We start from the raw sequence: 13,389 nt of genomic DNA on the forward strand, positions 1-13,389 counted from the left end.
TAATAAAAAGGATTTACTATTTAGTATATTAAACTTTAAAATCGAGTGCATAGGAACTCACAGTTGGTCAGACCACCATCTCAAATACACCAATACAAAAGACCGTAAACGTGGATCCCTGGTCTGTGAGGGATAGCACTCTACACGCCAGACAGGAATACTCAAGTTAACATTGCATTGCTGCTGTACATAGGTACACACACACTCCTACAGACCACACACAACCGAAGAGGGTAATAGTAGTAAATATTTATACTGTGGCTGCCTCCAGAAGTCCTATCAGTAAATTGTCCCACATTCTTCCTCTGGTAAATTTCTTGCTATAAACTCTGACTTAATAGCTCCATAGGGAATGGCATTAGGATTCATTTATTTAAAAGGATCCTCCTAAATCCTTCATGTGAGTCCCTAGAAATCAGAAAGTTATAAATACTTTACTTTCTACTCCTCTTTTGGCAACACTGCAGCACTTTGTCTTGTTTTGCAGATATGAGCCATGTAAAAAAATCTTTCTCTTAAATTAAACTGGGGCTTGAAGGAAATGGACTTGAGTGGCCTCCTTGGTTTCACTGGAGGTGTAGTATCTGTACCCACTGTGGCAGGGAGCCAGCTCTGGTGGTTACACATAGGCAGTCCTACTTACTGGGAGAGAATGCTATGATGCTTCCTTTCCTATACGCAAATTTCATGAGTTGTTGCTTAGAATACTAAACCAAGTATTTTTTATCTTTAAAAGAGCTTAAAGTTTTATAATTAGCTGCGCTGTGGCTAAGTACCGAACATGAGTTGCAATGACATTCAGGAACCAAAGAACACATAAAGTTTTGAAGGGCTTTTCGTGGCCAGAGGTCTACCCTGAAACTATAAAAGTCTTCCTCCTAATATTTAGGGACTTTGGATCTGGTCCAAATTTGATTTGAAATACATGTATTTTCAGTCTTCATTTGAAATCCAGGTAATTATAAAGTCAGTGAAAAATAATATAAAGCCTCATTGTTGCAATATATCAAAAAGACTCAGAAAATTAACAAATTTACTACCTTTAATTATTAATGCAGTGCTGATAACTTTTTCAATGAAAAAATAACAACTTTTTATTTTAGCTAAAATATCATTCAGCAGTCTCCAAGGTCTCTCTTTGCTGGTACACTTTTCTTGCAAGTCTATATTTTAAAACAGAACTTCATCCACCATATTTTTTCCATTCATATACAAATTCTGCCTCAAACTAAAAAGATTTTGCAGGATCTCATTTGTATAAGCTATCACTTACGGTATTTTCTTGTGTTTGCCTTTTGTCAGACAGTTAATGGGTAATCTCGACTTCAGAGTAGCACAGTGATTACAAACAGGTGTTTATACATACGTGCTGTAGAGACTGCACATTCAAATACCCTTCTTAAGTGAGAAACAGGGTGTGTTAGTCTACCTCTTGTATTGATTCTGTGTTTCTTTTTTGGCTTTGCTTATTGTTTCTCTCTGCAGGTGAAGAAGTGGGAAGTATCTCACTGAAATACTGAAAAAACCCTGTCTCACTGAATTTGCTCTTTTGGGACTTCAGGATGGAAGCCTTGGGTTTAAGAGTTTCCTTGCTGCTGCTGGTTCCAGGATTTGTCCTCAGTGACAGCTCTGACAGATATGCTGCCAATCAGACTGACTTGGGAAACTACCTTTCCACTTTCTCAGGGATCGAATCCAGCATACTCCTCACCACCAGGCAGCCCCTGGTGTCCAACCAAACTGTCAAATGCTCCCAACAGACTAAGATTGCTGAAACTTTTAAATACATTAACACAGTGGTATCTTGTGCTATTTTCATCGTTGGAATGGTTGGGAATGCAACTCTGCTGAGGATCATTTACCAGAACAAGTGTATGAGGAATGGCCCGAATGCACTGATAGCCAGTCTGGCACTAGGAGACCTTATCTATATTGTCATTGATATTCCTATCATGGTGTACAAGGTAGGATGCAACAACAATACATTCTAATTGCAGTTTCCTTACAAGTACGCTGTCTGTTCTCTATGGTTACTTCTTTGTCTAAGTAGCACTCTTTTGTCAATGAATAATCCACTTAAGAAAAGTGGACTTCTGTTGTTCTACAACAAAAACCTCGCTTTCAGGTCTCACCTCCAGAAAGAAAAAGTGCATCTCCTTTTAAAGATGATGTAGCTCTTAGCTCTTAACCAAAGCGTGGCCTTGGGCATTTCACAGGACTCTTAATTTATTATAGCTACTATAGCTAGCAAAAGAATTTATAAGGGAAGACTTTATTTATAAACTGTTCTCTTCCTTGATGGACATACAGCATTGGACTAGTTGCTATTTTTGGAATATCCTATCCTTACTTTATGTTTTTACAGAAAATGCTCTCTGTGATCCGCAGGCTTCATGTTATGACTTTGCAGAGAGAGATTATGTCAGTTAAGCTGAGCGTTAAGGTTTTAATTTAATATTCATTAATAGCAGATTCTCAAAATTATTCCAGAGTTAGTAAAATCAATTATATCATAGAACATTTTTGAAATATTAAATTTCACCTGGATTTGTCAAAGTATAAAATGATCCTCAGCGATTGTTTAATCTGGTATAAAGTTATCCTGTCCCAGTTTTTTTATTTTCCATTTTAATGAAACAAAGCCATAAAGCAGTGCTTTTTCCGATGCAATATATGTTTACTAATGTAACTTGTATGATTCCAGGACAGGCTTGAATGAACAAAACTAAGTCATTTTTTATTATACCTTGCTGATATTAACGTATCTTAGAAAGTCATCAAAGAATTTTGTCAGCTTCTATCTGTATCTTTGTGGATTATATACAGGTGTATAGCTGATAGGATATTGTAATTTTTCTTTCTTTTCTCAGTAAAAACTTAAGGTGTTTCTGTTAGTAAATAAAACACTATTATAATTACAAAAAACAATTCCTCACAATTTTGGCCCTTAAAGATACTAGAGACTTAACTTTTATTTACACATGTTTTAAACAAAATGTTTTCACGCATAACTTTATAATAACTAGAATCTTGTGGTTTGAAATTGGATTTTAAAATTAAAGAGGCAGTGAATTGAAAAGACATGTTTTGTATCTATATAACTATTGACATCATAACTACTGACCTGCATTATAATGCAGGTATTGATAGGACAAGATCATAACAATTTGAATTCATTAATGGATTAAAAATATGTATATGTGCATATGTTACATTTGTACAGAGGCATATTACCTATGGTAAAATGCAGTACCTGGTTCTGATCTTCCAGTAGGATAAATTACATATAAGTATTTTAACTTTATCTGGTTTTATTATAATATGAATTTGAAACTAGGATAAAGACTCTTAATAATAATGCACGTGATTTAACAGAAATTCCAGTTTCCACTTTTCAGTATTCCACCTGGAAAATTAAATAATCAATTCATTGATAAGATAGCAGATATCTGTAGAGTATTTTGGATTAACAAGTTGATGAGAAAGATTAGCCTCTGCCTGATTTGAGAGTCACCTGTCTTCTATAGCTGTGTGGATGCCTAATGCGACATGGGATTGGGGTTCTGCATGTTTTCACTATCCTTAGTGAACCGGACTCATAGCCTGGACTGCATCTCCCATGATTCATTACAGTTTCCTCCCTGGTAAATTATCCGGATGTCTTTATGGATAATTGCTAAGGCAGTGTTCTTTCTTCTTGTGGTATTTCTGATAGGAAATTTTAAGGAAAAATGGCACGTGGTTTTTTCAGAGCTGAGTTTGGGAAAGAACAGCTATTTTTATTACACAATTTTTTCTAACCTTTCTAGAGCTCTGCTGCTTCTTCACAATGAGGAATGGAAATCTGGAATTAATTTTGCCTTTCAGAATTGCCTTTTGATGGTCTTCTGAAAATTCTTTAGAAGTTTAGATAAAAGTAACAAACAATATTTTTTACATTCCTTTTATTACTTTGCAATACATTTTTTCTTTTAATTTTCTGACACCTCTTTGGCATTGTACAGGTTTACTTGCCTTGCTATATCTTATATGATGAGCTGAACTGTGGTCCTGAATGTCTCTGTACAAATGAAATTCTCTTAGCCTATATGAAAATTTATTTCTGTATTACAGAGATGTATTTGATAAATAAAGGCTGTGAATGAAACTGCAGCCCCTTGACATCAATGTATGTCAATTCCCACATGTAAGAAGGCAGAATTAAAATCACATTTACAAGCATAATTCTAGCTTTTAGTAATGTTTTGAGTGCTTGAACCTCCAAAATAAATTACTTAAAAATTACCATATACAACCATCTTGTTGTATAAGGTTAGCCACATGTGTTCTGATACAGGGAAGCATTTATAGCATTTATAAGGGAGCTCCAGTACTTCTGATTAAGATATTCTACTGTTACTTGTAGTCCATTTTTCATATAAACCATTCAGTAATATGTTTGCTTGCGTTAGGAGTAGATTTTAAAGTTCGTTAAGTGGCATTCCTGTTTGTATCACTAGGGATTCTAAAATCTGTGACACCATTTAGCTCCCCTTGTTGAGTGACAATATGAAGGGTGGCCACTGGAAATATCACAATTTGGAAGTGGAAGCATAGTCTTTTAAGGAAAAAAATTAAAGGGGTTTTATTTTTGGTTTAGAGTTTAAATTTTAAAGTATTTTATACACTTTGTTCTGAACTTTATTTTAAAGATTCTTTTAGCTTCAGAGTCAGCTATGTGTTGAGCTATGTATTAGTATCCTATATAAACAAATGGTGTCAAACACTTAATACCTTATAGGTCAGATCTTCATTTTTAGGACAACAAAACAGCTCTGAAATCAGAGTAAACAAGCATTCATCTGCATATTAAAGTAACCAGTAGTAATTAAGATGGCCACATCGTATAGAATTAAGATGGCCACATCGTATATATAATCGTATATTATGTAATTATAATGTAATATCAGAAATAGGTATAATCACTTTCCTGAAACATAAGGTAGCCTTAACTATTTTGAAACTACTTTCAAAAGAGAAGTAGGTAATGTTACTGGTATTCAAACCCATTTTACAAATCCTTAGAAAGAAGCAGTTATAAAATTATAGTAATTGAAAATGTAAGGTCCCAGGAGAATCGAGTCCATCATTCTGTTATGCATTTACACAATTAACAAAGATGTGATGCTGGGGAAAAAAAAAAAGAAACTATGTAATTTATGTCAGCTAAAGATATGGTCGCAGGTGTTGACATTTTTATCCTTTCTTCACAGTACAGTAGGCTCAAAAATTCCCCCTTACTTTCTCCAATTACTGTAATTATATAGTGGATTCCACTTAGCAATTTGTTAAATGGATTGAGACGTGAGTAACACTGACTAGCCTCCTTTGAAGATATTCTGGATGTATTAAAGCCCCATTACACTTAATTACTGCTAGTAGATCCACTGGTAGTATCAAATCAATATTAAAAATTGTAACAAATTGAGTTTTATGGGAAGGGTGCCAGTTATAAATCCAGCCTTAATAGACTGAATTTAAAATTTAAAAGTTAAATCCAGTTGGGGGCCAGTCACAAGTGGTGTTCCCCAGGGCTCAGTACTGGGTCCAGTTCTGTGTAATATCTTCATCAAGGATCTGGATGAGGGGATCGAGTGCACCCTCAGTAAGTTTGCAGATGACACCAAGTTGGGTGGTAGTGTTGATCTGCTGGAGGGCAGGAAGGCCCTACAGAGGGATCTGGACAGGCTGGATCAATGGGCCGGGGCCAACTGTATGAGGTTCAACAAGGCTGAGTGCTGGGTCCTGCACTTGGGTCACAACAACCCCATGCAACGCTACAGGCCTGGGGAGGAGTGGCTGGAGAGCTGTCTGGCAGAAAAGGACCTGTGAGTGTTGGTCAACAGCCACCTGAACATGAGCCAGCAGTGTGCCAAGGTGGCCAAGAAGGCCAATGGCATCCTGGCTTGTATCAGAAACAGTGTGGCCAGCAGGACCAGGGAGGTGATAGTGCCCCTGTACTCGGCACTGGTGAGGCCGCACCTCGAGTACTGTGTTCAGTTTTGGGCCCCTCCCTACAAGAAGGACATCGAGGTGCTGGAGCGTGTCCAAAGAAGGGCAACGAAGCTGGTGAAGGGTCTAGAGAACAAGTCTTACGAGGAGTGGCTGAGGGAGCTGGGGTTGTTTAGTCTCGAGAAGAGGAGGCTGAGGGGAGACCTTATCGCTCTCTACAACTACCTGAAAGGAGGTTGTAGCGAGGTGGGTGTCGGTCTCTTCCCCCAAGTAACAAGTCATAGGATGAGAGGAAATGGCCTCAAGTTGCACCAGGAGAAGTTTAGATTGGCTATTAGGAAAAATTTCTTCACCGAAAGGGTAGTGAGGCACTGCACCAGGCTGCCCAGGGAAGTGGTTGAGTCTCCATCCCTGGAGGTATTCAAAAGACGGGTAGACGTGGTGCTTGAGGACATGGTTTAGTGGTGGACTTGGCAGTGATAGGTTAATGGTTGGACTTGATGATCTTAGAGGTCTTTTCCAACCCAAATGCCTCTATGATTCTATGATTCTAATTTCATTTTCAATCACATATTTTTAGCACCTGGACCCAAATAGTTTCTTTTTTACCCCAAACAGACATTCAAGATGTCAAAGCCTAAAGCCTCCAAATCAGTAAGAATGACTTCTTTGCAGTGAAAAGATTGGGAAATACAACAACTTTTATGTTTTATGCTGCTGTAGAGGTAGGGTTAAGGCATTGAAGAAGCGAAAGGTTTCATACCTCCTTTTCTAGTATCAGGTGGCGTAGCACATAGCTGAAAGCTGCTCCATCACCTGCATTACCCATCATTGCCATGTGTGTTTGTAGCAAATAACCTAAGTTTGGACACAATGCACAAAAACTTCTTTAGAGGACTGCTTTCCATAAAGAAACTAGACAATTTTCTAAGGCTATACATAGGCAGCAGCAAAATAACCATAGCACCACTATTGCCTTGGCTGTGCTAAAGCTCTGTAAAGCCCTTATGGCTGCTGCTGCTGTCACTGGCTAAAGTTTAGCAGAGCAACAGCAAGAACAATAGCTGGTCTCCACAGAAGAAGCTGTCCACAGCTCTTTCCTGAGCTCATGGAGCTAGAAACACTCTAGGCCAAGGCCTTTGGAATGGCAAAATTCATTTTTAATCATGTTATTGGGAAGTCCTGAGCTGTCTTGGCTTCCATTTTTATGCAATTTAAGGAAAAATGTTTAAATGAGTTCTATTTTTTGAGAACTGACTTACATAGGATTGACATAAATTATATTGCCTTACATCTTAAGATGCTTAACTCCTTAAACCATTAGTTTATAAATAAGTAGATGAAGCAAATTAGCCAGCTTTTAACCTGTTTCTTTGAATGTGAATAACAAACACTTTCCTAATTATTTTACTGGTATGAAGTGAAAGACATCTACCCAGTAAACAAGCAAGAGTGTCCACTGCTCAAACAGCTCAAGAAGATGATGTTTTCTTTAATAAAGTAAGCATTTTTGTTAGTAAATTGGTATTCATGCTCATCGTAGTTGCAACAGCATCTAAATCTGAGCAGTCCACCTAGAACATTATGAGTCTAAATATAAAAGGTAGCTGGCAGTAAGCAAACATCTTCAGCCATTTTGTCTTCAGTAAAGGAAGACTTAGCTGAGGCATTTCTAGTCATGGACATTTTTCAACATCAGAGTATATGCATAAGCGTTAGACCAATCCCTTCTTAATCACAAATTATTTGGCATATCTGATTACCTTTACTGACAGAATTAATATTATACATAAGCAGGGATGATAATTAAACACATTGGGACTGATCCTGTAGGCTAATAGAGCAAGTGACATCCACAGTAGTTACAGTTTTGTGTCAAAGGAGTGTAAGGCCAAGCCCACAGCCCACATAAAGTTAAATGTACTCAGAAAGGAAACACGCATTTAAAAGCAAAATTTGTCATGTGTCCAATGTATATTTCTCAATGAAGTACCAATACCAGTAGGAAATTCTGAGGCCACCATCTTAACAACTGCATTCTGGCTTTCACTGAACTCTTATCAGTGATTCCAAGAAGAAACACATTGGTACCCCAGTGTGATGCAGAAATCCATATAACTTGCTCAGAACACAACCTGTTACTGGGTGTGTGGCTCCATGCAGTGATCATACATGAAAGAAATCTAGAGGTAGCACAGGAATTGATTGCTGAGTCCTGAAGGCAGAAGTTACCCAAAATGGAACAGGGAGGGGAAGTCCATCAGGAATCTGTTCTCTAAATTTAAAGACTACAGCTTCCTAGCAGAAAGTGTTCAATGTGCTACCAAGGTAGCAGTTAAGGAAGGGATTTTATATTCTAGGTCTTTGTTCAAGATCCACTCTGCCTTTAACTAATGTCTGTACGTTGATGGGGTGGGATATACGTTCCCTTCAATGCTCCTCCCTCGTCTTCAATTTCACATCTCATGCCTGCCTTGCTGTTCTGTGGATTTGTAATACTGTACAGTACCTAGAGACTCCAGCTTTAACAGAATATTTTAGTATGTTCGCTCTCTTTATTTTTCAATCAACTGAAATCTACAGATAACAAGGAATTGTTTTCACTGTGCATATCCAGGGTTTACCAGTTCTGCAGTAATTTCTTAGCAAACCTGTCACTCTCTTTAGCAACACACAAAAGACAACACAGCTGGAAGAATAACAAAAGCAATATTTTGCCCTGGGATTGAAAAAATTCTTTTCAGCAAATCACCATGCACACAAGCACACCTTGCAGCTCATTTCCCTGAAGAGCAGCACAGCTTGAGAAAGAGTCTACCTAAAAGGATGGGAAGTTAGCCAATACCACGGAACAACAAAAAAGAAACTAATCCTACTTTGTAAACAGCAAAAATACCACAGGGGAGATGTCTAGAGTTGTTAGGAATGCTTTACCGCTAAGTAGATTTTTGTAAGAAATGTTTGCATTTTTAACATTTTAACAAGAACATAAAACTTAGGATTTATTTTTTTACCAGTTAGTTCAGACAGAACGTTCTGCTTCAAAAACAGGGCATTTGGTTTCTTACCTTTCAGGATCTCTTGAAGTATAACCTATTTTCTCTTGTGTAAAAACTATATATTCCCTTCCATAGTTGCCTAAGCAGGAGAAAAAGACTGTACGCATTCATGAAATGGCATGAGGCACTCTGCTACCTCCACCTTTACTCAGCTGGGCAAAGATGAGCAAAATAGCAGAAAAAGCTGTGGTAGGGCAATTAGGAGGAAAAAATGTCTTTGATGGTTCTCACGCATCCCCACATAACCCTTCTTCCTTCCAGAAAAAAACACAGTCAGTCTTTTATCCACCCGAAGTGGAAAAAAGATGGTTCTTGGTTGTAGCAAAATTAGGAATGTATTTCCTGTAAAGCACAGTTGAAGAGATGCAGTGTGCCTTCTCTACCATGGCAGTATCGTGAATCTAAGTATAAGGAAAAAACCAAGTGATACCAAAGTTAGCAGAAGCCCAAACTATCATGTCAGCATGATATACTCAATATTGGTCTTGTGCCCTGCATTATAAAGGTTAGCCTTGTTCTTTGTTTTCCTCTACTTTTCCTCTACTCACTGTCCTTCCCAAAGTTGAGGCTTTTCACTCCAGCAGTGGGAAGGGAAGGAATACCTAGAGACAGACTGTGTTCTCTCTCCTTCACCCTTAAAGCTCTCCCTCTTTCCAGCAAAGTGGGGGAGCACAGCTGAGTTACCTATGTGGGATGAGCAACAGTCTGTGGGTCCCAAGCAAGAAGCGGATGAGGATTGTCCTGCAATGCAATTCTCTCTTGGATATGTGGGTTGCAGGAAGAGAAAGGCTTGAGAACATGCAGTGAATTCTTGTCCTATGAAGTTTCATGGGGACAGAAGGGTCCCAGTTGAGTCACTGAATCAAAATACCACAATCAAAATACCACAAGCAGGAGACTCAGTCCACCCTTCTTCCCAACTAACCACTCTTACAGATCAGAGACAGGAGGAGCACTTCAGTCGGAATCATCGTCTTTTGTCACTTAATGCAGTCAGCTCAGTAGCATAGATCTTGGACACTTCTGTGCTCAGTCAGATTTCACCTGGATTCCAACCAAAACACCAGGTACCATATTTGGCCCATGCCTTGAAGCAGACAAGGGCATACATAATTGCAGAACACAATTTAAGACAGAGATTTAGTAAGACAGCTCAATGTCTCCTAGAGGAAACCAGACTTAAAAAACAAAGAAAAAAACCTCTAAATGTGCTGATCTGACAAAACCAGAGGAATTTCTCTTGTCTTTCATTCTGGGCTATGTTGCAAGGAAAGGAAATTACTCCGGAATACACTGGTTTTGTAACTCTTACTCCACAGTTAGGAGATGCTGGTCACTTATACAACTAGACATTATCTATACAAACAGAAATCTGTTGGTTTGGTCCCTTTCTCCATTACTGCACAAGCGTAACAGAAGACATGGAATAAAGAAGCTATTTCTATTTGTGCTGCTGAAGACAGAGCAGAAAGTCTGACTGCCAGGGTTGTGCCGGAGTTGCTCCATCAGTATCACCGAACACTTAATGCCATGAAACTCAGGAGAGTATCCTCCGTGGGGGTGGCATGAGGGGCAAGCACTATCTGTATGAAATACAGTTCAGTTTTTGGGAAACAGATCTTGTGTGTCAGCACAACAATGGTCCCAAGCGGATATAGGAAGAGGAAGGCTCCAGAGCACTAGGATGAGATCAGAGCAGGAAAGGGCAGGTATGAAACCTTTGCTTTCATCCTCAATGCCATGTGGCAGAGAGAGAACACCTCCTGACACGTAGTTGTTGAACCAAAGCAGTTTCTATAGAGCAGCTCAGAGCTGGTTCATATCCAGCACCTAACCCAGGACATCTATTTTGGGCTGAGCTCCAGGGTCATCATCTGCCTGTAAACACACAATATCAGCCTAGTATTAGATAAACACCGTGGATGCACATGAGCATGTACTGGTGAATACTCATGTGGCTGAATTATAACATTCTCTCTTTTAGACTATATATAAATTGCTTGGGATGCACAGTGGCACTTTATCTATGTTTTGTACATCAGCTAGCATACTAATGGGGGTTAGAAAATAGCAACAGCAGTAGAATAAAATCAACTGAGTGACATTTAAAAATCATTGCAAAGGAATGTTCTCAGCACTGCTGTCTTGTTTGTTTCAAGCTGCAGCGTCAGGGCAGAGAGGCCATATAAAGCAGCGGAGAAGGGGGGATGCTCAAGGAAGCTGTGACTCTGGTCACTTTGCTGAGGTTTTTTAAGACTGACAGTAGAACCTTGAAATCTTGGTTTCTGATTTCAGTGTAAAAATATGCTGTTGACTACACCCTTTTCTCGCTCAAGAATTGCACCACAGTTGAACTGTATGAAATGCTCCTAAGTTGTAAACTGCACAAGGGCAAAAGTGCATTTCCTTTGCCGCATGTCTTATTTTGAAACCTCGGAGATTTGTGAGTGGGTTTGCAAAAGCACAATCCATTTGACCAACTCATGGAAAACTGGGATACAAGTTGGGATAATCAGCCTGATTCCTCCTATCCTTGCATCTTGAGAGAAAATATAATCTGCTAAAATTCTATACTCATTTTGTTTGGATATTAAAACATGCAAAAGCACTGGAAGAGCAGAGCCAGTAGTCCCAGTTCTTACACTGTACCTAAGTAAATCAGGACTAATTCAATTAAATTCCTGGCCCCATTTTTTTTATACAAAATAAATATGTTATTTCCCTCTGAAGTGTCTCTACCCTGCTAGGGCAGAACAGGGGGCAATGGACTTGTTTTGATATAAAACTAGTAAAACCAAAGACAGGATCAGATTTGCTGACTAAAAATATCTACAGAAGAAAAAACTGGCACCTGATCCAAGGGGAAGTAACAAATGCATAGCTGATGCGGAATGATAATGGAGTATACCCACAGAAATGATTGCAAAGTTAATCTTAAAAATCAAATAACTTAATTCTGATCCCAGTGATTTTTATTAAAATCAACTTGAAAAGAATGTCTAATGATTTGGTACTGATGTTACTTCAATTAGTGGAAAAGTGTAAAAAACAAAAGGAATAAAATACTTTTAATCTTAAAAAAGGAGAGCTTCCTGGGGTGTGGGGAAGATGTGTATGTGCTGGAACCACGATAAAGCTTCCCTGTGAGGACTAATGAGTTACTGAACCTTTTTCAAGTACAACACTTCTCTTTTTGAAGCTAATATTTGCCTTGTAGTAACAGAGTTTCACAGTCACTACAAAGTGCTTGTTCATTTCTATTGCCAGGTATACGCTATGGCCACAGTCAGTGCACATAAATGAATAGGTGCCTATCTTTCAGTTGCCTTTTAAAGCGTGATCTATAATGCTAAATCAGTTTTGGGGCTCTGGCTGGCACAGGGGATAGACAAAAGTCTGCTAGGGCGTCTTTTCCCTGGCAGTGCCATTTATAATTTAGCCTTCACCCAGTGGTGCCTGAAAACTATTCTGATTTTACCCAAACCCAGACAAGAGTCTAGAGCTGAAATTCCCCGTGACTACAATCGCTTGGAGAATTACCATGGATTCAGATTACGCCTTCTTTTTCCAACATTTTTTCTGCAGCTCCGACATAAACAAAAGCCTCATGCAAGAGTTCTAGGCAAAAGGCAAAAATATGCCCTGCATATATCTGTTATAATATAGCGAATCTATCTAGAAAATAATTCTGCTGGAGCTTTCAATGTATTTTATTCAGTCAATAAATACAGATAAAACCAGACGAACTAATCAACAGTTTGCAGGTATAATCTCATTACCTTTGTAACTGAAGGTAGTGACAATAGTTAAATCACCAACGCTAGTGATCCATTGCCTAGCCTGCTGGCACAAAGGGGATTTGCTTTCATCAAATATGATCATCCCAAACTGGAATACCCTTGCAACGGTGCTCGCATTTTCTCTGCTGTGGTCTGGTTGGTAAATAAGATACCCAGCTCTCCTTGAAGAAGGCAAGAGTTCTCAATAGGCCAGAAAACACACAGCAACATATGGTAACAGAACAAGAGCAAATCAAACCACATTTATATGATATTCTAACACTCTCAAGAAATCGGGAGTAGACAAACTTGAATTGATCCTATAGCTTATGTTGAGAAATCTCATTTTAATATTCAGTTGAAGAGAAAAAATAATCCAGTAAAAAATATAATGCCTAACAGATAACACAGAAGTTTGCTTCATAGTATTAACACCCTGCTGGCTGAAAGCTATGAATTGCTAAAATCTGTCTTGAAATACAAGTAATCAAATGACAACATGAATATGGTCCTAGAGAGACACAGGCAGCGTGTAGTACATAGCTGCTTCCAGCATTTTT

At 38.5% G+C, this 13,389-nt stretch overlaps 1 protein-coding gene across 1 annotated transcript in view; it reads left to right on the forward strand.

The window, feature by feature from the left end:
- Positions 1–1,562: 1,562 nt before the first annotated feature.
- EDNRA (endothelin receptor type A) overlaps positions 1,563–13,389 on the forward strand; it is a gene marked incomplete at its 5' end in the record, with an annotated part of 33,078 nt that continues 21,251 nt past the window's right edge. Inside the window, one exon of the mRNA XM_082315572.1 lies at positions 1,563–1,964. Within this exon, the coding sequence (XP_082171698.1) occupies positions 1,563–1,964 (402 nt within the window). The remainder of the gene's footprint in view (positions 1,965–13,389) is intronic.

This window comes from Platalea leucorodia (genome assembly GCF_965183815.1).
Source record: "Platalea leucorodia genome assembly, chromosome: 6".
Classification (NCBI taxonomy): domain Eukaryota; kingdom Metazoa; phylum Chordata; class Aves; order Pelecaniformes; family Threskiornithidae; genus Platalea; species Platalea leucorodia.